Source organism: Camelus dromedarius, chromosome 25 (genome assembly GCF_036321535.1).
Source record: "Camelus dromedarius isolate mCamDro1 chromosome 25, mCamDro1.pat, whole genome shotgun sequence".
NCBI classification, from domain to species: domain Eukaryota; kingdom Metazoa; phylum Chordata; class Mammalia; order Artiodactyla; family Camelidae; genus Camelus; species Camelus dromedarius.
Genome location: NC_087460.1, coordinates 1,459,132 through 1,485,454, shown reverse-complemented (window position 1 = coordinate 1,485,454; position 26,323 = coordinate 1,459,132). Strand labels below are relative to the sequence as shown.

The following is a 26,323-nucleotide window of genomic DNA, read 5'->3' as shown; positions in this document are numbered from 1 at the left end:
ATCCCAGCCCAGGGAGCGGAATGCATTTGCGGGGGCTGGGGTGGCGGTAATTAGGTTTACTTATTTATGATTTTAACGGAGGTACTGGGGATTGAACTCGGGACCTTGTGCATGCTAGGCACATGCTCTACCACTGAGCTATACCCTCCCCCGTAGAGTGCATTTTTAAAGACTGTTCAGCAACCTTCTAGGGCAAAAATGAAAACAGACTGTTACAGTCATTGAACTAAATAAAATTCTTAGTATTCTTTTAAAACTTCTTGAAGAGGCACGTATGTAAGAATCTCCAATATTAAAAGTTTCAGATTAAATCATGAAGAATTCCCAGACTTATCCTTTGTGGTCTTTGAGGGGCTTCTTGCTGAACTTTGGACTCTTCAGTTTGGTCTTTTAATTGGTGAGACCAATATTAAAAGGCAGTGGCTTGAGATGTCGTTTGGATGGAAGATGGTCAGTTATCTGGGACCCCGGACAGCTGATTTCAGGTCCTAGAGCTCTAGCGCAGGGAGAGACGTGAACTGGAGCGGGAGCCGGGACCCTGTCCTGCTGCGGTAACTACCCTGAGGAAGGCAGGAGAACTGGGGTCTGTGTGGTTGTTCATTTATGTCTTGGGCCAGTCTTGTAAGTAGTTATAAAGGAGGAAGCTTTTTCCTGTCGTGCCAGGAGGGAGATTTAATCTGGGGTGTTGTTTGCACGTGTGTGTGTGTGTAAGAGGAGGAACCTGGAGAAGTTAGAGCTCTAAGATGGATGCTAGGCTTAAACCTCATGGCTTGAGGATGTGGCCTTTTGAGTTTTGTATTTGCTATTAAAGCTTATTAGTGTCTGAAATTTTGTGTAATGAAAATGGGGCTGTTTTATTTTTTAAGAATCTTTTAAAATGTGTCAGCAAGCTTGAGCTACTTTGCAGGATGGCATTTCCAGCTTCCGGTTTGGTACCAGTAGGTTTAACTCTTTGTTTCCTTTAGAAATGGACCCCAGGATCAGGGGAGGAGCCCCTTTCGTTACCTGCTTCTCCTTAGCAGTTTGTCCTTGACGAAGATTTCCTTTCCCCTTACTCATCTGTGGAATCCGAACCCTTTTAAATGTCATCTTTTTTGAGGGGGAAGAACCTTTACTGACCTCCCTTAGGTGGTAATTTCTCTTTCCTTTTTTTGTGCTTTTCTTACAGTATCTGTCCTGTGACTGTACGTTGTTGTGAGCCCAAAAAGTACACGTTACAACAGAGACAGTTCCTCCCTCGTTTGCCTGTCTCATCACCCCCGTCCCTTCCCGTTGATCTCTCCATCACCCGTGTGTCCAGACCTTTCCTCAGACAGACAGCGATTTAACAGTCCCTTATACACTTGTTGGTTAAACTGGAAATATTTTTATATTTAGTTCTTTTTTTTATTTGTAAAGTATTTACCAATGCACATACACTTTCTGTAAAAATATAAGTAAATTCATATGCATTAAACATTCTTATTTAATATAATTCAAGGAGATTACTTTTCTATCTGTAGGTTAAGCTAAAGTAATAGATAACGTCTTTCCTCTTTGTCACAGTTCTTTTATATTTACATGTTAAAACCTCTGAAACTGGGATACGTGAGTAAGTAATGGCATAATGTAACTGGTATGTGTGTATTTTAAATTTCTTTCTAATACTTAAACTAATGGTGCATCTTCTGTCTTTGGTGAATTGATACTGAAGATGCACACAGAGTGAATAAAATCGTCTCAGGGAATGTGGGGGTGTAGGAGAGCATTTCCAAGGGAACGTTATTTTCTCATGTATTCCGTTTTAAATGTGTGTAACCAAATGACTGTGTTTACTGCTATAATTAGGTGTTTGGCTGATTTAACTGCGTCCTGAAAGATGACTTATTTGAATTGACCTACTTTTTTTTTTTTTTAACATATTCTTTAGGAAAATGGGTTTTATGCTTGTGATTTTATGTTGGTGTCTCGGTGTATCCAGGCATCTGTGGCACAGTATGACCTGGAAATGTAAACCTACATATTTAGCCTTTATCTTTGTAAATAATTTTCTGTAAGGAGGTGCTGAGTTGGTAATTCAGCTTGCTGTCTTCAGAGACCTCGCATACAGAAATTAATATAAAGCTGTACGTAGCTTTGACATAAACTGGTATACAGTCATGAGGAAAATGATTCTTTAAAGAGTTCCCTGAAGTTTACGGTCATGTGTCTTTAATCGGTGAAGTATAGGGTTGGAGGAAGTGGTCTTGACACGGTTGGAACAGGGGAGAAATGACCGTGGTGGTTGTGTGCTCCTGCGAGGGAGAGTGGGCTGTGTTTTAAAAAGACAAAAAGAAAAAGGAGAAGAAAGATGCTGCGAGTCTGTGGCGGAGGACGACTGGTTCTTTATCTGATCCGCTCGCTTCAGCTTGCTGTTTGGGGAAGCTGCTTGTTTCTTTCTTCTTCCTCCTCAATGAATTTCACTGATTTCATTTAAAAGAAGAATAAATTACACAGTCAATTCTGTTGGGCCATCTTCCCAAAGTTTCTTGTGGGCACAGCACCTTATAGTTTACTACAGTCTTAAGAGAAGTTTCTGTTTAGTGGTTACTTTAAGTTTTTACTTTAAAGTATAAACATTAGAATTATATACAGTTATTCTACATGCAGCTTTTTTTGCTCCTCAGTTTATTTCCCAAGAGCTAAGGTTTGATGCCCAAGTGGCATATGACTCCTGAACAATAAAAACAGGTGGAAAGATGCTTAAGGTGGCTCACTCCTGACAGGAATACGCTTACCTTTTTTCCCCCGAGGACTTCCCCGAGTCTCATGTGAAGCCTCGCCTCTACATGAGATTTCAGGGAGTGTCCATGTTGATCTAAAATTATTCTAGCTTAATGTGTCATAACCAACAACAAATAAATCATTGGGAGCAGTCATTCAGAGACTGGCCTCTCATTGACTGTGAACATTGTCTGCGTTCTGTGTTGTTTCCCAAAAGTCAAGGACCCGTGGAAGTTTATAGATCCCTTCAGGAACCTGTCCGCATCACTGGACGTACAGCGTGTGTCCAGGAGGTGTGTCAGGAAGCCTCCGTCCCTGTCCCGGGTCAGCCGTGTGCCCGCTGGGCGATTGTGAGGCGTTCTGCTTGTCATTTTGCTTGCTCGCTTTTCATCTGTTTTGTTTATAGCGGGGCTGACAAATCTTGTGATCCTTACCTTTCGTTATTCTGACCATGGCTTTACACTCACTTCAGCGCTGAAACGTTAGGAAACATTAAAGTGCAAACCGAAATGGTGCTTGAATTCAAGAAATGAACCTCTTCAGGTAAAATTAGGTCCTGAAGACAAACCGGATGGCAGCGGCTGTTGGACGTCTGAGTGTCTGCAGGATAATGCTAATTTCAGTGAAATTGATTCATTCTTTAAGAGGGAAAACGGCCTGCCCCTGGGAAGACCAATAATGAAGCACGGGGCTGCGTGCTGGGCGGGCGCACCCCGTACACCGAGCCGTGCTGGGACGGGTCGGCGTTTGTAGAGCCGTGTCTTCGTTTCATTATTGCTTTTAGATTGCACCACTTGGAGTAGATTTTGATAGATTGGGAAGGAGAGATATTGGTTGTAATTAGGAAAACACTACCTTCACATTTGAGAAAACTGTTTCAGATTCTTCCTAGATGAACTACAGTTCTGTGATGTAGAGTAACTGATGCTGTCAGTGTTTTTCTGTTTTGCTCGTGGATGACATGGGTCTAAGAAACGGGCCGGGTGGGTAAAGGAGCGGTCAGTTCTGCGCTGGGCGCGTATAAGGCTAAGCCGGCTAACTCTGTGACGTCACCGTCGCCTACTTAAGCAAGAAGCGGAGAGCTGACCTCTTCTTTTCCTTTGTGTTTAAGAAATTATGTTTTTCCTCACCCCAGGAGGTGGTAAATTTTAGACAAAGTTTGTTCCTTTAGAAAATTCCATCAAGGTACAGTGGTGCAATCTAACAGGAAAATACACTTGCTGAAAATCTGAAATTACTGGTTTTTAGTGCCTGTGCAGTCTGTGACTTTTCCCTTCTCTGGTTCTGTGCTCTGTGTTTTGTCTGTGTCTGTGAATAATATTGTTCTGAATGCTGCCCTTATTAATTCTCTCTAACTTTCTCTTTCGCATTTTCTTCCTGGATTTGCTGTTTCCTTCAGTCTCACCTCAAGGTCAGTATGCTTGTCCTACAGCAAAGCTGTGTAGCAGAGCACTGTGTGCGCACGTGTCGTCTGCTCTCGTAAGCAGCTGCAGTGACAGCACTCTTCCCAGGAACGAGGTGTCAAGAAACTCAGTTACGAGTGCGTAAAATGTCATGAGTTTTAGATTTACCGGAAGAGTGGATTCAAAGTTCAAAAGAGAGAGTAGTCAGGAGGCACGTGTCAGGCCGAGCAGGTAACTTAGTCACAGTTCCACCAGAGACATTCTGGCTGTTACCGTCTAGTAGCAGGTAAAGGGCAGCGTGAGTGCGGGAGGGGAAGTTGTCACGAGTCTTGGGGTTTGTATAAGAACCTTCGAATTCTTTCACGTACGCAAACCCACACGTACCCTTTCAACTGGGGGCTTGTTTTGAGAGTCCGCTGATGGCAGAAGGTGGTAACCAAGGCAGCAAGCCGCACTGCTGTCGGTGTGTCCGAGGCTCCACGGAGGGGACCCCACGTGCTCTGTTTCAGGTGAGCCTCCCGGCAGGTACGCGGAGAGGCCTGTCACGTGCACTTTTAGGTGAGTAACACACGTAAGAGCCCATTCAGTAGCTTGTCCATCCTCACTAGTAAGTAAGTTAGGAAGACAGGCTGGCAGAAAACCATCAGAAGCCTGCATTTGAGAATTACTCATTTTGCATATGCGTCGTGGCAGTGTAAATCAGGGCATGAGGATCTCTGATAGGGTTCGTAGAGGGATACTGGTAATGCCGTGTGCGTTTTGCTTAGCTGTCTTCTAGTGACAATGACATCGTGTATTTTACTGCTGTAAGGGCACCCGTCTGTCTGGGTCTCACAGCCGGCACATGGGCTACGCAGGACAGATTACTGTTCTGACGAGGATCTGAGGGCAGGTAGCGTGATGTCTCTCGGGTCTGCTAGCTGGGAATTGATGTGCTTAGATGTGAAGCCGGATGTCCTCACTTCAGCCTCGGGGCTCTACGTTGCACGCTCTCAAGCCTGGGATCCGAGTGCGAGCCTCGGAGTCCCGGGTCGCCCCGACTTTCTTAGGTGGATCTCTCGTCTGTGGTTTCCTGTCTGGGGCACTGGGATGGATATCTAATCCGAAGGGTCGCTGTAAACATCCGAAGAGTTGATACAGATAGCACCTAGAAGAGCGCCTGGCCCAGGGTAGCTGTCGGGAGCCGGAGCTGCCTCGGCCCTGGGGTCCTGTTTGGCCCAAGACGTCATACTTGGTGCCCTCCGTCTCAGGCTCTTTGAGACACCACACCGTTCCGTGACTCCTAGCCGTAGTCACAGCGGGTGCAGAGCGGGTCCCAGTGCAGAGCTGTGTGCGTGGAGAAGAAGGGAAGAGGAGACGTGTTTCTTCTGTAATGGTGTTTTCCGACTCTACTGTTCAGGCGCTAAAATCTCTATTTTGGGTAGAAAGATGAAGTTGAGGCTTTTTTTTGAAGAAGATTCTCTTTCCCATTTCTACCCCCTGATATTTCTTCTCAATGCTTAATGATATTTCTGAAAAAATCCCCTTACCTTTGACTCTCTTGAAGCAATTTGTATGGAGTGTAAGTATGTTAAAAATAAAATAAGATAAAACCTTTGCTTCCTGGTCATTCAAGCTGGTCTGATTCGTGAAGGGTCTTCAGGCAGATTCACACGGTGCGCTTCCGTCTCCCTGCGGGTCCGCCGTCTCACCGGTGTGTCCTCTCCCTTACCTGCTTTTGCCACTGGGCCTGACATCCCAGCTCCGACCCGAGGCCCCACTGCCTGTTCACTCCTTCCCTCTGAGCAGCTCTCAGAACCTTGTCCGTAGACTGAACCCTCCTCCTTGGTTCCCCTCTTCTGTCCTCGTCCTTTCCACCGACTCTCCCAAACATGAAACCTATCCGAGCTTCCCCATCCTTAACAAGACACATGAGCAGCCCTTCCCGGTGTGGTTCCCTTGGCTTCAGTTCACTACAGAATCTCACTTTTACTTGATCTTTTCTGTTCGTTTGTATGGTGTTTGGAAGAACCATTTCTGCCAGCTGCGTCCACATTCACACTTCCTGTTTACTGTTCAAACCAGTGTAATCTGGGTTCTTCTCTCACTGCTCTGCGAGGACTGCTTCGGTGGTGGACGTGTTGCCACGTTCGGTGGCCGTGTTGGTCCTGGGCCTCCCGGCCTCTCCGGGGTGGTGGATGGTTGCCCCCCGCCTTCCTAGAAGCTCTTCCTTTGCAGTTGACGTGACCCTCCCTGCCAGCCCTCGGCCTCGCAGACGGTTTTTAGCCTGTCTTTTTCTTCTTTTACGTGTTTCTTCAGTCTTGGCGTTTCTCGTGTTCTTTTAAAAAGTTCCTTTTTCATCTACATTATTGGCCGCCTGACTTGTTACCAACAAAGACTCAGTTTTATTTTGTGTTTTTCAGCATTTTTATGAAATTCCTATTTTGAATAAACCATATTCATTGCAGAAGAAAGCACACTTGTGAAGTGAACCAGGAGAGAGCACAATTTCATTGTTCATTGTAGTAACAACGATGGGAACTCTTCAGCAGGGAATCTGATTTTAAAGGATTTATTCAGTCATGAATTTCCTTCATTGCTTCTCTCTTTTTGCTTGAAGAGGAATAACAGGTGTAAGTTGACTTTGGATTTCGCTCAGTTATTATAATTTAACTCAACTGATTCAGGTACAACAGCAGTTTAAGGACGCTAAAAAATCTCTACAAAGCCATTAAATCTTTCACTTTCTGGTAGCATTTTAAAATATAGATTTACTAACAAGTTTGGGTCTTTTTGAGAACTTGACTTTAAATCAAATTGCATATTGATCTGTTTCTAAGAGAAGGAAATTCCGTGTTTCACAGACTGTTTCAGATGACATTTATTTGAGGGCTACAAAGGGCCAGGAAGAGCCGGGACAGTCCTGGAGAGCACGGCCTTCCTTATTTGATGCATATTCAGGCTTCTTAGAAAGACGTAGCCATTCATGTAGTGTCAGTGCGGCACAGAAATATGAAAAGACACCAGAGCACAGAGACAGAAACAGGCACCCAGGCACAGAGGAACTTCGTGTGTAAGTACTGCTGGGGCAGTCGGTTAGCAATGTGTGTGTGTGTGTGTGTGTCTATGTAAAATGAGATTTTATTCTTACCACGCACGTACCCCCCAAATGAAGTTCTGTATGTGCCTCATACCCTACACGACGTCGCTTCCAGGTGGATGAGTGACTTCAGTGTGAGAGACATAGTTACAGAATTTTTAGGGGACTAGTTTTACGAACTTGGGTTGGGGAAGATTTTGTGAAAAAGTCACAAAATTATAAACCATAAAGGAGAAGATGAATGCATCTGAAACAATTAAAATTTTTAAATTTTGTAAATGAAAGCATGCCATAAAGCAATCAAAAAATAATTCGTAGATTGGAAGACAATATTTGTATAACATGTAAGAGTAGAGGACTGTTACCCAGAATATATAAGTAATACTTACAGTTCATTGAGAGGAAGATATCCTAGTTGGAAAATGGGCAAAACATGTAATAGCTGTTTCACAGAAGTGGACCGTGACCACTTGAAAAGGTGTTCGGCCTCGGTCGTCAGGAGCGTGCTTGTTCTTTTCAGCATTCTTGGTGTATTACACACTCTTAGAAACCAGCAGTGAAAACAGATGCCACCACAGGATTGTGTTTCAGAGTGTACCTCAGGTGACCCCTTCTGGTCCCTGTCGAGGCACAGAGGTGAGCGGAGTGGGCACGTGTCGGGCCAGAGGCAGGCTAGGGGAGGCCCCTCGCTCTCACAGTCGCGAGGATCGTATGTGCTACAGCTGCAGCGGGGTGTTGTCTGTGTCTGCCAGCCTGGTAAAGTTCAGCAGGCTGAGTAGGACCAGGCGTTAGTGGAGGTGTAGACGTGTAACAGGTGCTCTTAGCGCATTACTAGCAAAAATGTGAGTGAATACAATTACTTGAGAAATAACTAGTGAACACGGATGGCCCAGCAATTCAATTTTGAGGCCCAGACCTTAGAGAATCTCTTGGCCAGGAATAGCAGAGCGTAATATTGTTTGTAGTATCAAGAAAAATGAAAGCAACCCAGTCGTCCATCACCTTGGGAAAGGGGGGAAACCGTTCCCATGTGTTACTTCATGCTGCAGCGAAAACGGAGGGGATAGAAAAGCTACATCACACTCATTAATGAGTCTCAAGACATAGACTGAAGAGAAAAAAGTTGATAAACGTCACGAGTTTCAAAAACACGCAAACTAAATGGAGAATCCACATGAGCAGCGTAACGATGATAGGGACAAGGGGATCTTAAACACAGAATTCGGGGTGTCAGTTATCTTAGTGTGGAGAGAGGGGAGCTGGGTAGTGAGCTGAGAATTAGGGAGAGTGTTCTGTTGCTTACGCTGGCTCCCTCCATCTTTGTGTCACGTTTTGTGTACATCTATGTTATTTACAACCTTTCAAAAGTTTGCATTACTTAGTAACACTAAGTTGGAGCTGTGTTACACACCTTCCGTAGTCATTCTGCAGTTTCCTAGCATTGATGTCAAGAGACTTTCCACATTTCCAGCAAACTCTCTGCGTTGGTTTCCTTTCTCTGCCGTTTCACACTATGCCTGCCTTTGTTTTATGGTTTCCTTGTGCTTCATAAAGCACATGCTTAGCCACGTGTTCCTGAAGCATCCTTGTCACCAGTTTGCTGCCACTGGTAGGGAGGCCCTGGGTGGCGTTGGAGGGGTCCTGCAGCCGGAAGCCTGTTGGTTTTCTGCTGTTCTTTGGTGTCAGAGGTGCAAGTTGTGAATAAACACATGCTTTCCCCTGTGTGTGTATGAAGAGCTTGATTCTCCTCCCCTCCCACAGGCAAGTGAAGGACCAGAATAAGAAGGTAGCGACCCTGAAGCACAAGGAGCAGGTGGAGAAGAAGAAGAGCGCGCAGATGCTGGAGGAGGCCCGGCGCCGGGAGGACAACCTCACCGATAGCTCCCAGCAGCTGCAGGTGAGCGGCCGCGCCCGAGGCCGGGCGCTGGCCGGCGCTCTGCTCCCCCTCTTCAGCCTCGTCCTCTGTTCTCTCTTCCTAACCCTGCGTGCCACCTTCCTCTCAGCCCAGCGCTCTAGCAGTGAAGGAATGGCTTTGCGTAGAAAAGGCAAGTATATCCCGTAGCCTGTGAGGAAGCCCCAGCACAGGAGAGAGTCAGCCTTGCCCCGTGGCGGTCGCACGTGGTCAGTGAGTCCCCTGTTCCCGCCGCGAGCGGGGTCCGGGAGCCGCAGGGGCCGAGTGTGACTGTTTGCCGCCTGCCTTCCTTCAGGTGCTTTGCTGGGCTCGGCTGATGTCTACCTGCCTTCTTCCTTCTTCCTTTCCTGTTCTCCCCCGCCTTTCTCACCTCCCCCCTCCTTCCTCTTTCTTATCGTTTAAACATTCCGTTTAGAGGGTGGATCCCACAGCCATACAGGATGTATGAAACACACTGTTTGACTTCACCGGGGAAACAATCGATGTTTAAACCCAGGTACTGCCAAGGTGAGGCTCAGCCAGGTTCAGTAACAGTGGCGGCAGTGACCGCGGGGGGCCCGAGACTGCGCCCGCCACCCCGCGTTGCTCGCCGTCCCTCAGCGGCGGGGCCGAGGGTGTGGAACCCGTCTTGGGGACGTCGGGGTGTCACCCGAGCTCTCACGGCGTTCTGAGCGGCTCGGCCGTGGTTTTCACCGGGACTTCCTGGATCTCTGGTCTGTCAGGATGGAGGTTTAAGGCTTAGCGGATACCATAGATTTGGTGGAAACCTCTTAAAACTCCTGCTGAGACCACTAGCCGCCTCCAGATTGTCTTTCTCCCCTCACAACTCTGGCTGGCTGGCCTGACAGGGCACGTCCGCCACGCTGCAGGGTCGCGCGTCCCTCCTGGGCAGAGGTGGAGGAGCTGTTGTCGGCTACGTAGGAGCCCTGTTTCGGCTTTATAACAGATTCATTTTAGACATGAAAACCCTTTTAATTCCTTTTTTTATTCCTCTTTTATATAACTTTTACTGATTATAGAAACAGTATAAATTTCCTAAAATGCATCAACTTTTGAAAAAAGCAGCAGGTCAATATGTTTTTCCTCACTCTCACCAGTAACACTTGTTCCTATGCGTTTTCTTCCTCCTTTTTCATTTTTAGTGCCCATCTGATAGGTGGAAAATATTTAATTTTTGTTTTAATTTATATTTCTCTGATTACCATTGAGGCTGAGTATTTTTCATGTCTTAAATTTTCATTTGTTTATTAATGTAATTAAAATCTCTCTCTCTCCTACGGCGGCTTTTCCCCCATGAATTCCTTGCTTAGTTTATCCCCATTTTGAGAATGCATAAATATTTACCTATAAATATTTTTAAGTTGTTTGGGGTTTCATTTTTTTATCTTTACTTTTTAATAAATAATTCTACAGTTTTTTGTGTAGTGAGGGTCTTTTTTTTTTCATTGCTAACAATTTCACTAAACTATTTAGGAAATTATCTCACTGCTCATGCGTTTGAATTAGCATCTTATATTTTATGAAATGATTTAATAATTTGGCTGTTTCTAGGATTTCAATTCAACCTTGTTTCTGGACTAGGATCCCATTGGTTTTAAGGAAAGAAAATATTTCTTTGTTTTATAAGACAAGCCCTTCTTTACATCAGCCCTTTCCCTGCTTCATGTGTCCTGTTCTCCCCTCTTCACCCCCGTTTAATGTTTTCTGACTCCGGGCTGTCTTTGTAAGCCGGAAGGTGCCCTTTTAATGTTCTGTCAGTTGTTACAGTGACACCAGCAGTGCTTTCGTGGGTCGCCCCGTGTTTCCTCTCCATATAACCCGATAGACAAGTGAGTCAGACTGTTTACACGTTACGTACGGAGAAAACTGTGAGGGTGACGAGCCCCTTTCCCGGGTGTCTCACTGAGTCAGGTAATGGGGTCAGGAAGGTGATCCTGATGGGACATAACAGGACACACGTGGGCGTGACTCATTCACGCCTGTGGACCGGCACGCGCTACAAATGGGGCGCTTTGGGTCTGATCTCGGCTCTTTTACTCAACAGCCTCACTGCTTATTTCTTACCAGTGTCATTGCAGATGACAGCCAGTGGTGGCGGGTCTCCCTGGCGCCCGTATGGTGGTCTCTGAGGGCGAGTCCCTCTGAAAGAAGTGGGGGTTCTTGGAGAGGTGGCTCACCGTAGCGTCCTTGGGGATTAGGAGTGAAGACAAGCAGCTGACTGAGGATGTGCATTAAAAAAGCTCTTATTACCTGGATTTGACTTTGCTTTAAATTTCTGGGTATTCATGTGGGTCCATCTGCTGATGTTTTCATGAAGCAGGTGAAGCGAAAGGGAGGAATTACTTTAGTGTTTCCACTATTTGCACAATAGTAATTCTAGGGTTAAAAAAATCTTGATCACGTTAAAAAGAAATACTTTGTAATTAATGTTTCGAACTTTGATGAATAATGAATATTTAATCTTTATCAGATGCCACCTTGGCTTCCGAAGATTAATTCTGCTAATCGTGTTAGTAAACACATAGTGTATTTTCTTTTCTTGTTAGTGAAGAGTGAAAGTTGGTCTGAACCAGAGGGTTCGTTCTGGCCTGCTGTTGCTCACTGCCTGCCGGCTGTGGTGCTGCATTCGTTGGTGGCCTCACTCTTTCTGGTCACAGTTCACCACAAAGTGGTAGTTCTATTTTTTAACTTTCTTTTCTTTATCCTGAGAACTAACATACACTGAAGAAGTGCGTAAAACACACGCGCACACTCACGCAGTGCGAATAATCCGTGTAAAGGGTTCGTCTCAGGAGTTAGAAAACGGCCGGCGTCCAGAAGCTGGGTGCGCGCTCCTTCCCGGTCAGCATCTCTTCCCTTCTTTCACTGTTGTGCCTTTCGTTCTTCCTTCCTGTTCTTTAGGACCCGTGTGTGTGTTTTTAAAAGTCCAGGCCCATTCTGCACGTGTTTACTCCGTGTCGGTGGCGTCACCGTGCTGGCTCCCCGTGGCTCCTCTGTCCGGTGCCACGTGTGGGGTGTCCTCCTGACAGCTGAGCGGAGCGTCTGCGCGTTTGTTGTCCTTGCTGTGCTGAGTGTTTCTTCTTTGATTCAAAATTCCATGTTTTATTTTGAAACTGTTCTGAAAAGATAGCTTCATTTCATTTCCATTTTCCATTTTCTTAAATACTTCAGGTGAGAGTAAAAGTACTTCTTTTTGGCATAAAGTGAGTTTGGGAATAAGCTGTTACTTTGGTGTTTGTCCTTAGCTCGCAGCCTGGAAAGTGTCCTGAGAAGAGTAAGCAGATTCCTTCCCTGGGAGATGGAAGTGGTGGCGGGGATGGAGGGACCTCAGCGCTCTGAACGCTGCTGTTTATCTTGGCCTCAGTTATGGAGGCCCTTTCTTCAGGTGTCACTTTGCCACTCGACTGCATCCTGTTTCTACTTCTGTGTTTTGAACAGTTATTACTATGGTCTGTCTTAACCAGTCTCAGGGCTTTCGGTTTTAGAAGCCCTTTTGTACTCTCAGTAACTTGTAAAGCCCCCGGAGCGACTGCTTATGTGGGTCCTAGTCCTCGTGTGCACATGCAGCGGCTGGCCGCCTCGGCTCTTCATTGCCCAGATGGATGCGAAGCTACGTCTCCAACGGTGTAAAAATACACGCGGCGTTGACCCTCGAACGCACAGGTTTGAACTTGAGGGTGCACTTGTATGCGGACATTTTCCGGCAGTAAGTACCGTAACCGTCCCCGGTCCGTGGTAGCTGGAGTCCGTGAGCGCGGAGGAGCCTTGGGTGTGGAGGGCTGACTCTGACTGTGCTCGGCTTAATCCCCGTTGTTCAGGGCTCAGATGTGCACAAGGTTGTTTGCAGTATTGTGCTAATTGCAAAATATTGGAGACAACCTACTTGCTTATTACTCAGATCCACTGTGGCTCATCCACGTGGAGCCTGGCCGCCCTCACAGGACGAGGACGACGTCTGCTGCACTGGTCAGGGACTAATCTCCAAGACATCCTGCTGGGGGTGGGGGCGGGCAGGGAGCACAGAAGGCTCTCTGTAGTTTGCTACTCTTGATAGAAGAAAATACACACATGTCTGATCTTGTTGGGAAAGAAAACAGGAGCGATCAGCTAGAAACTGAAGAGACCAGTGGTCTCAGGGAGCCGTTGGGAGAGGAGCAGCAGGAAGAAGGGCAAGTTGACGGGGTGGTGGGTTCGAGGAGAAAGTGACACTTCTCTGAGCATATCTGAGTCATATCTCTGACTCTTTGAACCGGCGTAGTGTTTCCTGTATCCTTCACATGCTCTAAAACTAAATAAACTAAACCAGTCAAGATGTGGGGCGGGGGGACCCCGAAAGGAATACAGACACTAACAGGTGAGCCTGCTTTATCGATGAGTGCCATAGCCACCCTCAAGGGGGTGGAGGAGCGGGGACTGACCTGGGAAGCTTCGGAGGCCACTTGCTTGAATACAGCAAAGCGGGAGTCCAAAGAACAGTGCCTACATGAAAGAAATGCATCGGAGGTCACGAAGGCTGAGGTTTTCACTATTCGAGAAGGAAGTTGCAGAGGAGTGAAGTGGGGAGGCTTAAATGAGCCCTGTGGCGCTAGACGGGACTCAGGTACTAGTGTGAACTCACGGTGTTGAGTGTGCGTGCGGGCGGGTCAAAACACCTTGCGTCTCACCACCGAATGCAGCGATACAGGATGGGCGTCTTGGGTTCCCATGGGCCATCTCTGCATTTGCGAAGCGGGTACTGCTGTGTTCTCCGTGTGGTTTGACAGCCTGACGCCACGGTGTGTTTTAGAACTGAGTTGAGCACGTTGATTGTTCTGAAGGTTTGACCCGGATCGTGAAGCCGTGATGCTGCTGAGGGTACGGCTGGTGTCGCTCGAGCTGAGGTGCCTTGACTAGTCTGTGTCCTTCCAGGGTACTGGGTGTCCTTTTACTCTTTTTCTTTGGACATACTTGGTATCTTGCATTTAGTCTTTTTTTTTAAATAAACTTTATTCTTTTAGAGCAGTTTCAGGTTCACAACAGAACTGAGCGGAAAATGCACAGAGTTTTGCACATAGCCCTCCCCACTCCCACATATGTACTTGTCCTCTACCCTCAACACCCCTCAGCAGTGTGGTGTATTTGGTACAATCGATGAACCAACATGGGCACTTGATTATCAACCAGTTTTATTCAACATAAGTTTATTGGATGCTTTCTAAGTGTAGCGCTCTATTGCTAAACTTAGTTTATGCAGTCGTGAAAAGACATGTTCCCTGCCCTCTGGAGCACATTGTCTCATGGGGGAGGAAGTAATGATAAAACCACGGGAGCAGGTAAATAGGAATGATGGGTAAGTGCTAAAGGGAAATAAACCGGGCCCGTGAACGATCATGGGGGAGGGCAGGACGGTGGGCAGCAGACTTGGGTAGCGCCATCGGAGACGTCCTCCCTGACGGCGTGACATTAAGATCTGAAAAAGCCGGGTAAGAAGTGTTTCAAGTGGAGGGAATCCGTAAGGTGAGGGAGAAGCGGGGCGTGTCGGGGGGTGAGTGCGGCGAGGAAGGTGGGAAACGGGCACTGGTGCGCGTTGGTCCTGCCGACCGTGGAGGCGCCAGTGTCAAGTTTAAGTCTGACAGGTAGTGAAGCAGTTTAAGGAAAGATGGTCAGGATCTGATGTGCATTTGGAGAATACTGTTTCTTGCATGGTTTGGACCGTGGATTAGAATGGGATGAGAGTGGTTATGAAGAAAGCATGTGTCAGTAAATATGTGTGGCGCACCTGCTTTGTGTGAATAGTGATGATGGAAGACAGACGGGCTCCCTCCTCTGAAGGAGCTCGGGTCACAGCAAGAGGCCCTGTATGAAGGCGAGCGTCAACGGTAAAGGTTTCTGGAGGCTCAGCAGAGAAAAAAGACAAGAGGATGGATTTGAGATGTCACGTTAGGCAGAATGGTCAGGAATTTCTCATGGATTGGAGGGGACACTAAGGGAGAGGAAGGGACCGGGTATGGGTCCTGGGTCCCCGGCGTGGCTGACGCTCAGTGAGAAGATGGGGGAGCCCCGACGGCAAGGTAAGCAGGTTTGCCAGGCAAAAAGAGCAAGTCCGTTTTCAATGTGTGGCGGTGTCTGTCTGGGAGATGTCCTGATGGAGAGGTCGAGCCAGCAGTCGATGTGCCGATTCGAAGTTTAGAGAAGTCTGATGTAGTTAAATTAATTCTGGAGACTCGAGCATAAAAGTCATAATGAAATTCATAAGACCCAGTGATACCATCTGGAAATAAAACATCTATGGAAGAACGTGGAGTCAGAGCCCTCACTCCCTGCGTTCTTAGGACACATGCCGTATAGAGCAGGGGTGGCGGGTTGGGGGAACCAAGTAGGAGAGGGCGGGGCTTGGCAGGAACCTGAAATGAAAAGGCCAGTCGAGGTGGGAGAGAAAAAGGAGATTTTGGGCTCCCTGCAGGTGCGAGAAGGCTGTTAATGCTGCTCAGAGGCTGAGGGAGAGGTCAGCACCTGTGCGTGGTCTGATGGGGTGTACCCAGCACAGTCAGGGGGAGTGCCCAGGAGCCCCGGGGGGGAGGGCGGGGGCCTCCCATTCTGTCTTACTGACCTTGGAGGTGGGAGACACTTGCCTTGGACAGTTTTTCTGTCACACACTCACCAAAAATCACTGCCCCTCGTGAGATCTTTGGAATATTTTCTTAGGTTCACACGTGACTCTTCTAAGATGCGATTATGTGACGGTGTTTCAAGTGTTTCTGGCATGGTCCGTACGTACTAGCATCTGAGCTCCTTCACAGTTCCAGCCGGTGCTCAAACACGGGACATGAGTGATAGACACAACGAGGCACATCCTGGTGACCAGCCTTTCCTCCTGTCACTTTTTTTTTTTTTTTTTAATTTAAGCGCCTGTTGACATTCTGCATTGAATTTTGCCAAACTGCCTGTTTCCCTTACTCAAGAATTTAGCTCTGTATCGGGTAAATTCACTTCTGAGTTATTTCACTAACATTTCCTCTGAGCCATATTTCACTGTAATTGGCTAAATCAGGTTTCAGAATAATCTGTAGTTGTCTTCAGTAAACGTTTATTGAGTGTCCTTTATGGAACTGTCATTCGGCTGAGTGCCCTGAGGATATAGAGATAAAGAAGGAAATTTTTTCCTCCCTGTGAACGTTAGATATGCTTATTAAAACGTGTGTGTGTGTGTGTGTGGGCTGGGTATGTGAAAAGGCGTGTTAGAGTGCAGTTCATGGGTGGTTGCTGTGTGGAGACTGGAACTGGGTAAATCCCAGCAACAGGGGCCTCCCAGGTGAGCGTTACTTGGGAGCATAATCTTAGCTCGTTTGACTGATGGTCGTTTGGGGATTAGGGAAGCTTTGCACTGAACGCCTGCCCATCTTGTAAGGCTCAGATCACACGTGCCCTCCCTTGCAAAGCTTGCCTGCTCCCCACCCTTGGAGTTAATCGCACCCTGTTCTGCGATTCCATTACAGCTGGTTTCTGCTTTGATTTCAGGGTTTATTTTATCTCACTTTGTATCAAACGCTGGTAGTTTGTGTCATTTCCCCCGGATATTTGAGCTTGGGGACCCTGTCTTGGTACTTTGCACAGACTCGGTTCTCTGTAGAAGTGTTCACTGATTTCAGCTGCATAAACAGACGTCAAGAACTCTCACTCCGGGCGCCTTAGCCTGGCCTTTGGGGCTTCCTGTCAGCCAGATCCTGTGTTTCTAACCTCCTTTTCAGGTGAGGCACTCACAGGCGTGGCCGCTCTGCTCTGTGCAGGCTGTGTCGGGCTTCCTTAGAGATGGCTCATGGGTTCCTAAACCATGCTCTTCTGCTGATGTGGCATCTTTCCCCTGTAGGGCTCCAGTTCCAGCACCTAAAGGTTCTGGCTTTAAGTTAACTTCCGTTGTTGGACTCTACCCTGTTCTTGTTAGTGGCTTATCTTTTGTTCCTCAGCCTGTATGTTGAATTATATTTCGTTGTTTTAAATTTCTCAATACATTTCCTTACAATTGGCCTCTATGATTTAATCATCCCCCACCTCCTGCCGCTAGGTTACGTCTGCCTTAGGTTAAGGGCTATTTTTAAAAATTGTTTTTAGCCTTTCTTAATGTTCTGCATAGGTAGTGGTTCATTAATTATAGCTATAATTACTGTTACAAATAATGCAAATTAAAATAAATCTAGTACAAATTTTTTAAATTTTTAAAATTAAAAAAAATGTGTATAGTGGTGTTACATTTAGCATCCTGACATTCTTTAAATTTCACAGGTTGCTCTTTAAGGGCCTCACATGTTGTAACAAAGGAAATGCCGCCTTCCCTTGGTTCAGAATGTTTTCTTTATATATTTCTATTCTTTCAGCAGTGACACCTGCTTTATCTTTTGACATAACTGCTAGTTTCAGCTACATTTTTATACGGCAGAATCGACTGAACTGGGGGTGGGGGGTGCCTGTCGGTGGTGGTTTGGTGCTTTGTTTTTGTTTATAGCGAAGATACGTGTCTGACTTTAACCCTGAGAGAGAGAGAGAGCTGTCGGGGAGAGCGGTGGGACTGCTGCGCGGCCTCGTGGCTCCTGTGAGCCAGCTCGCCCGGGGACAGTGAGCAGTGAAAATGAAGCTCAGAGACCGTGGAGACGGTCGAACCGGGGGGGCAGCAGCTCTGAGCGTGCTTAGGCGTGTTTTCCTCTGAGATGCAGCATCGGGGAAACGTTTGTGTTTTGCTTTAAAATTTATGTGATTGCTCCACCTCCAAAAAAAAATTTCCTCCGTTTTGGCAAGAGATTGTTTCTTGCTTCTTGAAATGAAGACTGGCCATCGGGATAGTTATTGAAGAAAACTTTTTAAAAAATGAAGATTGTCTGCCATCTCTCGAAACAGTGTTTGTGTGTCCTGTGCCAGATACCTCTAATGTATTAATGTTCTTCTTGTTTTTGTAAAACTAAATTTTGGCTTCTTCCTATCTTTTTTTTTGGAGGGGGCTAGGTAATTAGGTTTATTTATTTTAATGGAGGGACTGGGGATTGAACATTGAACCCAGACCTCGTGCATGCTTGACACGTGGTCCACTGAGCTGTACCCTCCCCTCAAATTTTGGTTTCTTCTTAACAGAACCTTCTCTGTGACCTATTTAAAATTTAATTTTATATCATTTTTCTCTTTTTCGTTAACTTTTTTCTTAGGGCTTTTTCTATCTAGAGTATGAGCACAGGTGGCTTTTTATATTAAATGGAATTAGGGATTACGCTGGAAAAGTGTGCATACAAGCCAGCACCTGTTTTTGCAAATCTGTGGATAGTTGCTGAAGGTAACTTGAAAGTTGTGTTTTCTTGCAGGGGAAGCACCTGCTCAAATTGTTGGCGTGGGGGCAGCTTTTTAAAGCTTTTTGCTCAAACTGTGCCACTTTTTACCACTTAGTAAAAAAGCCAAACAAGTCTTAAAATCATTTTAAGAAATTCTGCTGTGTTTGAAAGGTACTGCCCAGCTACTTTCCCCTCTGACCCAAGTTCAGTTCCACTGATAACCAGCGAAGTTTGCTGACGGAGTGTCATGGGTAGTGCGACGGTGCCGCCTGCGAGGCTGTCCCTGCGGTTCAGCTGAGCCCTCGTTCCGTGGGAACTTACAGCCACAGCACGTGAGCTGATCCCAGGCACGCGGCCCGTGAAACGACGAGAGGCTGAACTTACATCTGGTACTAAAACTCTGACGCGTACTGGGTCCTCACCTCAGTGCGATGAAGGGTTGAGTCCTTTCCTTTGTGTTATTGTTGAAACCGCTCCTTCATATTTGGAAAGTGAAGTCTCCAGTGAGATTCCTTTTATCTTTAAGAGAGAGCAGAAGCACGTGTGTGTGTCGCCCCTTTGCCGAGACCTCAGAGACAGGAGACACCCTCTTCTGACCACTTCAGTTGTTGGTTATGTTAAGTAGAAGATTGCCTTTAGTATTTTTGGTAAAGACTTTGAAAATGTGTGCTTGTTCTTTTTATAAACGTTACTGATCAGAGGAGACAGAGCCCGTGGTTAAGTAAACCCCATGTCCCTGCCTAAGCTTCTGTCACACAGCTCCCAGAATTTTCCCAGATGAGAACCTGGCTGGTCTGTATGGGACATGTGTGCTAGATGCTCTGTGAGAGTTATTTACATAAAGCATCACTTTGTATGTATGTGTTTCCATTTCTGCAGTGAAATGCACCTGCCTTTGTTTTTGACTTGGTAACAACTGAGGTTGCAATAGAGTTCGTTTTGATGGGAGATATTTGAGGGACTTTAAAGTGAAGGGGGAAGAAAGTATCTCTCAATTTTAACCCAAAGCATTTCCTTAAAATAAAAAGTAGTTGGTGTATAACAGAATTCTATCTCTGTGTTAGACCAGCTTTCTTAAAATTGTCTCCATCAATGCATCCGGCTTCAATTTTTTCCCCCACTAAGCATCTGAGCGGTTGGTAATTGAATTCTGACATGTTGAATGATTTTAATGAAACCCTCTGTGTGTGTGTTTATGCTTGGGGGACGGGGGGAGGGAGGAAGAGGAGGCAAGGGTGGAGGGGCTGAAGAAGCATCGTCCCTTCACATTAAGGGTAACGGGTAGCGGTTCACGGTCGTAACTCTCAGAGCGTGTTAGGCTCCAGTAAGTGGTGTTTACTGCAGAGGAAGTGGCTCTTAATGTTAACCCAAGTGCATGACACCCACAGCGTGGCAGGGCCCGGGCGGGAGGGACGAGGGACCTGGGAGAATCTGCAGGGAACCTGCAGCCACCTCCCTGCTGCCGCGGGAAGGGAGACGCTAACCGACACGTGTCCTTCTGTCCTTGCCAAGCGATTTCTTTTATTTCTTTTCTTTTTCTTTTAATTTTGAGGCAGACGTCTGAAGAGAACAAGAAATTAATTTTTAATTGCTGTTTTTCTTTTTTTTCCCTTTTGCCTGCGCCTTCCGTGTTGAACGTTGGATTTGAAAGGAGGGCGGTGGGGACTGGAGTGTCACACTGCAGTGGTTATCGCTGGTGCTGGCGGAGCTGAGGGCAGGAGGCAAAGTTCAGGGGCATGTATTGGGGGGGGTGGTATCGTGGGCTGTCCTGACGGGTCCAGTGCCTGGGTGGAGTCAGAGCTGTCACAGCTTTTGCCCTCATCTCCTTTGAATGTAGAGTCTTCTGATTTAAGGATACGAGGAATTCTTTGATAGCTGCCTGTTGCCTCCCTTTCCCCCTCCACTGAGTCCCCGAAGCTAACACACGGACTCCTGCTTTGGACCCTATACTCTGTGAATGAAGTGGTCTCACTTGACCTCGGTTAATAAGCAGAGTTGGTGTAACAGGTGGGCTTCAATACCTAATCCAGTGGTGAGAAAACTGGGCTGTGTTAGTTTTGATGAGTGCAAACGTGATTTATAGCAGTTGAAGAAAAATTCTAAAGAGACTGCTTTCATTTTAAGTGACAGGAGCCCTTGGGAATGTGAAGCATGTTCCTTTACTGTCTCCGGGTAGCTGTCTAAGAGAGCTGTCTGTGGCACCCAGTACGTGTCTCAATTCTGAGTTGCCTGAGTCGGCTCAGCCGACTGAGAAGTCCAGGTTAGAGCAGGTGCATGAAACGGAAGGCTCCTTCTCTGCGTAGCCTCCCCCCCACCGCCGGCCGCCAGGTCAGTATTTTTCTTCCACATTCTCAGCGGTGGAAAATTGATTCCCTTCAAACAGTACAAATAAGTCCTCTGTTTGTAGTTTTAACTTAGACTCTTGTTTCTGACAAAAGAGTAGAATTAATTCTGGGGAAAATTCATGAGGGATCAGGAGTTAAAAGAGGGCTTTCCTCAGTGGAGACCAACTGGACTCTGTCTGATTCTCAGGTTTTCCTTAAAGTCTGTTTGCTTGAAATTGGTTCCCGGGAAGTTATTTGGAATAACTTTTTCAGCCTCAGTTTAGGTTAGGATGGCAGATGGCTTTCAGGGGGTCTCCAAAAGACAGTGTAAGAGCGAAGGATGTAGCGGACGGGACACAAACACGCTACCGAGTACTCATGGCAGATTGATCACGGGAAGCGTTCCTGTTTCTTTTGGCTCACAGCGGAGTGTGATTCAGAGTCCCTGTTACTACAGGTGTAGTTATTCCAGAGAGCACTGGACTGATCGATGCATCCGTTCCTTTCCACTGAATCCTTCTGTTACATTTCATCTCCTTTGAGTCAAGAGGGAACCATGCCGGGCTTTGTTTTCCCTGGCGTCACCGCGTGCCTCTCCCGGCTTGGCGGCGCTGCAGCAGCCCGTCCTGTGCGGCGCGCGGGCTGGAGGGGTTTGCATTTCATCAGAGAGCGTTCTTTGGTGCAGCCAAACTGCCCCGCGTGAAACAGAACCTCACTTACGGGACTAAGTCAGAGTATTTTATAATGTTATCTCTGAGAAGAATGAAACCTTAAAAAAAAAGAATATAACATACATCCTGGAAATGTGAATACTCATGTCTAAATCTCTTTTTTTTTTTAATTGAGGAAAATGAGAGCAACAGATACGTCAGCCTTTTATTAGGAAGGGTGTTAAGTGATGATGCCGTTCCATCACGGTTGGGAGGAAAATCTGACTTACCTTTGACAGACTTCAGGTTCTAGGTTTCTGAAGACAAAGTTGTCAAAAAGGACTTTCTTGCGCTTTGCACGTATAAAATGTGAACTACACTACAATCAGCTAAGGGTTGCCTGGATCAAAGACAAAAATCCTTTGGTATCTTTTGCTGGTATGAGTATTCAGAAAGTTGGAGAATGGATGAACAAATCTTATCTTTGTTTTATGTATCAATGAAAGGCAGCACTTTATTCTTAGTCTTCTGGTTCTACAAGAATTTAAAGAGGGAATGCTTAGAATGTGGTGAATCTAGTTCTTTATTCTACTTGAACACTGTTTGATTTCTTCTTATTTTACAATCTCCTGTTGTCCACGACCTTAAAGTCCTGCAGGATTGTATTTGTCTTTCTGATAGGAACCCACACGTACGTCCTCAAAACTTACTTCTTCATCTTGCATGGAATGTCAGGGCTGGTGCGTTTCGGTTGGCTAACCAAATTACTCGTCCTTAGCCAGACCGGTCAGTTGTATCCAGTTACCATTTTTAGTTCTCTTGTATGAGATTAAGAGAAAACTTTGCTCTCTTAAATTGATTTGGAAAAATCTCCCTCTCTTTTATTTCCTATTTTAGACTTAGTTTGCCAGCAGTTGTGTACCTGGAGAATCTCATCTGAGCGATGATGCTGTTTACTTGACTTTCCCATCTGGGCTCGACTTTGTGGGGAGAGAAAGCCTTGGCACTGAGTCTTGTGACTTAGGTTTCCTCAAAGCTGGCTGGAAGCCCAGTTTGGAGAGTGGTTCACAAACAGCTTTGTGTTTTTAAGTAATCAAGCCTTTGCGACCTGTCTGCCTCACACAGACAGCGTTATTCCCTCTGTTGTGGAGAAAAGCCATCACGGGCTCTGCTGCCTAACTAACTTGGCCCCCTGCTCCTAACAGCTTGCTTCTTCACCCCCCTTTACTTCTCTCTTCCCTTGTTTTATTCTTTCCTCTGTGTCCCTATCTTTGGGGCTTAGATTTACTTCTGAAGGGAAGAGCCTTTAATAAGCAAATAGCCCTTTCTTGACAAATAGGCTCCCCTTGGGTTAAGTAATTCGTCTGCTTCACCTCGTCTTCCATCGTTTTCCAGGACAGTCTCCGTAAGAAGGATGACAGGATTGAAGAGCTGGAAGAAGCACTAAGAGAAAGTGTGCAGATAACTGCGGAGCGAGAAATGGTGCTCGCCCAGGAGGAGTCAGCCAGGACCAGTGCTGAGAGACAGGTCTGCGATTCTGTTCAGTTACTGGCAGTGCTGCTGGTTAAACAGAAGGTAAAACCCAACCAGTATAGTTTAGGGAAACTGTCTGTACCCTGTGCTTGTGGAGTTTCAAAACCACTGATGTAAGTATTTAGGCTTAAATGAGCACTGAAATGTGGTTGTGTGGGAGCCGATTGAGGCAGTGCAGCGTCTCTGCGCTGAGCGTCTGGGGCCAACTGGGGCCGGGGCGCGGGCCGGGCCGGCCGAGGAGACGCGCTGGAACCAGCCTGTGCGCAGCAGGACCGGGCGCAGCCCTGCCTGCACCGCGAACGGGAGAGCGGACGTTCCGAGTCAGCGGTGTCAGCCTAAGTAGCGCAGAGCTTCTGCACGTGATGCCCCATCTCGTTCACCAGAGCAGTTAAAGCTGTGACGAGGTAAGGGTGATAGCAGGCGTGAAGGGCCAGACGCCGTGGCCTGGGGGTCCCAGATCAGCGTGTCTCTGCCTGGAGGTGACTTGTTAAAGAATTCTGCTGTCGCTGTTTGTTTTATACGTTTTTATGCATCTTTTTAGATCCTCATACCCTTGCTTTTAACTTTTTAGTAAGAAGAATGACTAAAGATGGGAGAAGTGAATGAAGAAATAGTTTTCACCAGCGAGGGCTCTAATCTCGCTCCCATCGTGAGACTGTGGGTGTGCTTTGAGGTTCTGAGTCTGCCTCATCCACAGATCCACGCCATGTCAGTTCATTTCTTCTGTGGTATTTCCGTCTTTTTGTTGGAGAAATATAAGTGCTAAAGAGATAAAAAGTGTTCAGGGAGAGGGTAACAGGAATCTTTTGGGAGCCCTTTGATCAGACCGCCGGAGCGCCTGTGAGCTAGGGTAGGTCCAGAGCAAGGAAGACGGGCACCTTCCAGAGCAGACGTGCCGTGGTGTGCACCACCCGGGAGCCGTTGGTAACTGTAGGTACCAGGGTGGGTTCTTCAGCGTCAGGTGTAGAAGAAAGACAAACTGACGTTTATTAGCACGGCCGAAGGAAAACTGATCATTCCAGAATGCATGTCTTTCAGCGCCCCGTTCTTAGATGAACGCCGTGGTCCACTTTCTGCTTGAGTGTTTATTAATGTACAGTAAGCAGAGCTCGGGAGGTGGGGCCGGTCAGGGAAGGGGTGGCTTCAGCTGCCGTTCCAGGATCAGGAGAGATTTTCTTTTATCTTGATTTTACCTTTTTTGCATCCTTCCCTTTATTTTCAAAATGTTCCCCATTTTTTCTTTCTGTAAAGATTTTTTTCTGCTTTGGAATCATTATCTAATGACAAGCCTTACATTCACAGATCATGTGGATATTTTGGCCGTCAATGATAAATCATGTCACGGTACATAGGCTGCTGTTACGTGTTCTTTTTTAAGCTGTTGTTGTGTGAACTGGTTATAATTTGCTTTCTGGGGCTGAGAGATTGATTAACTGATAATTAATAGACTTTTTTTTAACATTTTTTATTGATTTATAATCATTTTACAATGTTGTGTCAAATTCCAGTGTTCAGCACAATTTTTCAGTTATTTGTTTTATTTAAAAATTGTTTTACTTTATTTGTTTTGGGAGCGTACATAGGTATGTTTGTGTGTGTTTCAGTGGGGGTGCTGGGGGTTGAACCCAAACCTCGTGCAAGCTGAGCACATGCTCTACCACTGAGCTATGCCCTCCCCTCTAGACTTTGTTTTAGATCAGTTTTTAGGTTTACAGGAAACTTGAGCAGAAAGTACAGAATGTCCGCGTACGCCTTCCTCCACTTCAGTTCCCCTGTTAGCATCTTGCACTGGTGTGACAGATAGGAGAGAGACGGTCGTTATGGGTCACGAGCCAGCACTGACGCACTGCTGCCTGGTCTGTAGTTTGCATTTGGTTTACTCTTTCTGTCGGACACTTCGTGGGTTTTACTAGATGTAGGACGGCACGTATCCACCACTGCTGTTTCGCACCGAGTAGTTTCAGTCCCTGCAAGTTCTCGATGCTCCGCCTCGTCCTCCCGCCCCGTCTCCTGGTTCCTGGCCTTTGTCCTGCTGCCTTTTCACACTGGCTTCTTCCCTTTAGCCCTCTGCACGTAAGGTTATCTCATGTCTCTTTGTGGCCTGAGAGCTTGTTTTGTTTTGTCTCTGAATAGCGTTCCACTGCGTGGGTGTGCCCACACGGTGTTTATTCACTTATGGAAGAACACCTTAATTGCTTCCAGTTTTTTGGTAATTATGAATAAAGCTGCTATAAACATTCATGTGCAGGTTTTTGCATGGACATGAATCTTCAGCTCGTCTAGGTGAACATCTGGGAATATGATTGCTAGATTGTACGTAAGACTGTATTGCACTTTATAAGAAACTGAACATAATCTTCTCAAGTGGCTGTAGATAATTCCCTTTTAGTTGCATGCCTTTTTCTTTCTCTTCCCTGCTTACCTTTCTCCCACCGCTCTGCTCCTCACTGCCTGTCTGGAGCTGTTGAGTGAGATACTGCATGAGCCAGTGCTTTGGGTTTTCAGTGGCGGAAGGTAGGAGGCGCTGCTCTTGTGTTTGTACTTCTGAGGCCGTGTAACCTTCATCCACTGTCCTCTCCAGCTCTCGTCTGCTGTTCTTTTCTTTTCTTTTTTTATCTTTTCCTGCTTTTTAACCCCACTGTTCATTTTCATTGTACATACTAATTGTCTGCACCAAAGCAACCTACAAATACTCGTTTGAAATATCTTAAATGAGGGAGGCTTTTTTTGGCAAGGGACATTATTCTCTTTCTCTTCCTCGGCCCCAGATTTATCTGTCTCTTCCCTAAATTTAGCCTCTGAGAAGAAGGGCCTCCGTCTGATTGGAGGAGGGTGTCCACGTCCCTGAGTTTCTCATGGAGCAGTGTGCAGTTGTGTGGGAACTGCTGTCTTATTAAAATAAAATGCAGAGCCTTCTGCAGTTTGAGCAGGAAGAACTCTCAGAGGAAGATGATTTTTGATGCTCTTCCTGTATTCTTACTGCTTCCCCTTCATTCTCCGTGTCCCTCATACCTGCACCTAATACATTGGGTTTTGGGGTGGGGGTTGCACTTGAAAAGAATGTTTTAAATATCTTTACTGGTATTATTTGAGAGTAAATTTAATTTTTGAAGGAGCTATTTGCAAATAGATTGCTAACTAAATGTTTTTAAAATTCCTCTAAAGTATTAAGACTTTTTCTTGTGGCTCAGTAAACTGGATTGTTACCTCTTCCTACAGTGTATTTTTTTAGTGTTTTGAGCAATGAGAAAGATACATCCTCTCAGACTAACATTTGCACATGAGTTCTGAGTTTTATTTTCAAAGCTCTTTTGTTTTTTTGGCTTTATTTTGTAGGGGGAGGTAATTACGTTTATTTATTTATTTTAATGGAAATACTGGGGATTGAAC

General features: G+C 46.2%; 1 protein-coding gene across 14 annotated transcripts in view; it reads left to right on the top strand.

Annotated features, from left to right (window-relative positions):
• Positions 1 to 26,323, top strand: part of ERC1 (ELKS/RAB6-interacting/CAST family member 1) — a 289,429-nt gene that overhangs the window by 130,505 nt on the left and 132,601 nt on the right. For 10 of the 14 annotated variants that reach the window (XR_010377761.1, XM_064478865.1, XM_031444368.2 and 7 more), the window contains 2 exons: positions 8,986 to 9,121; positions 22,796 to 22,927. Coding sequence is in view for 13 of the 14 variants with exons in the window: in XM_064478865.1 (XP_064334935.1) it covers positions 8,986 to 9,121; positions 22,796 to 22,927 (268 nt within the window). In the remaining variant the exon portion in view is untranslated. The remainder of the gene's footprint in view (positions 1 to 8,985; positions 9,122 to 22,795; positions 22,928 to 26,323) is intronic. The other 4 variants (XM_064478870.1, XM_064478872.1, XM_064478875.1 and 1 more) reach the window with 1 other exon arrangement.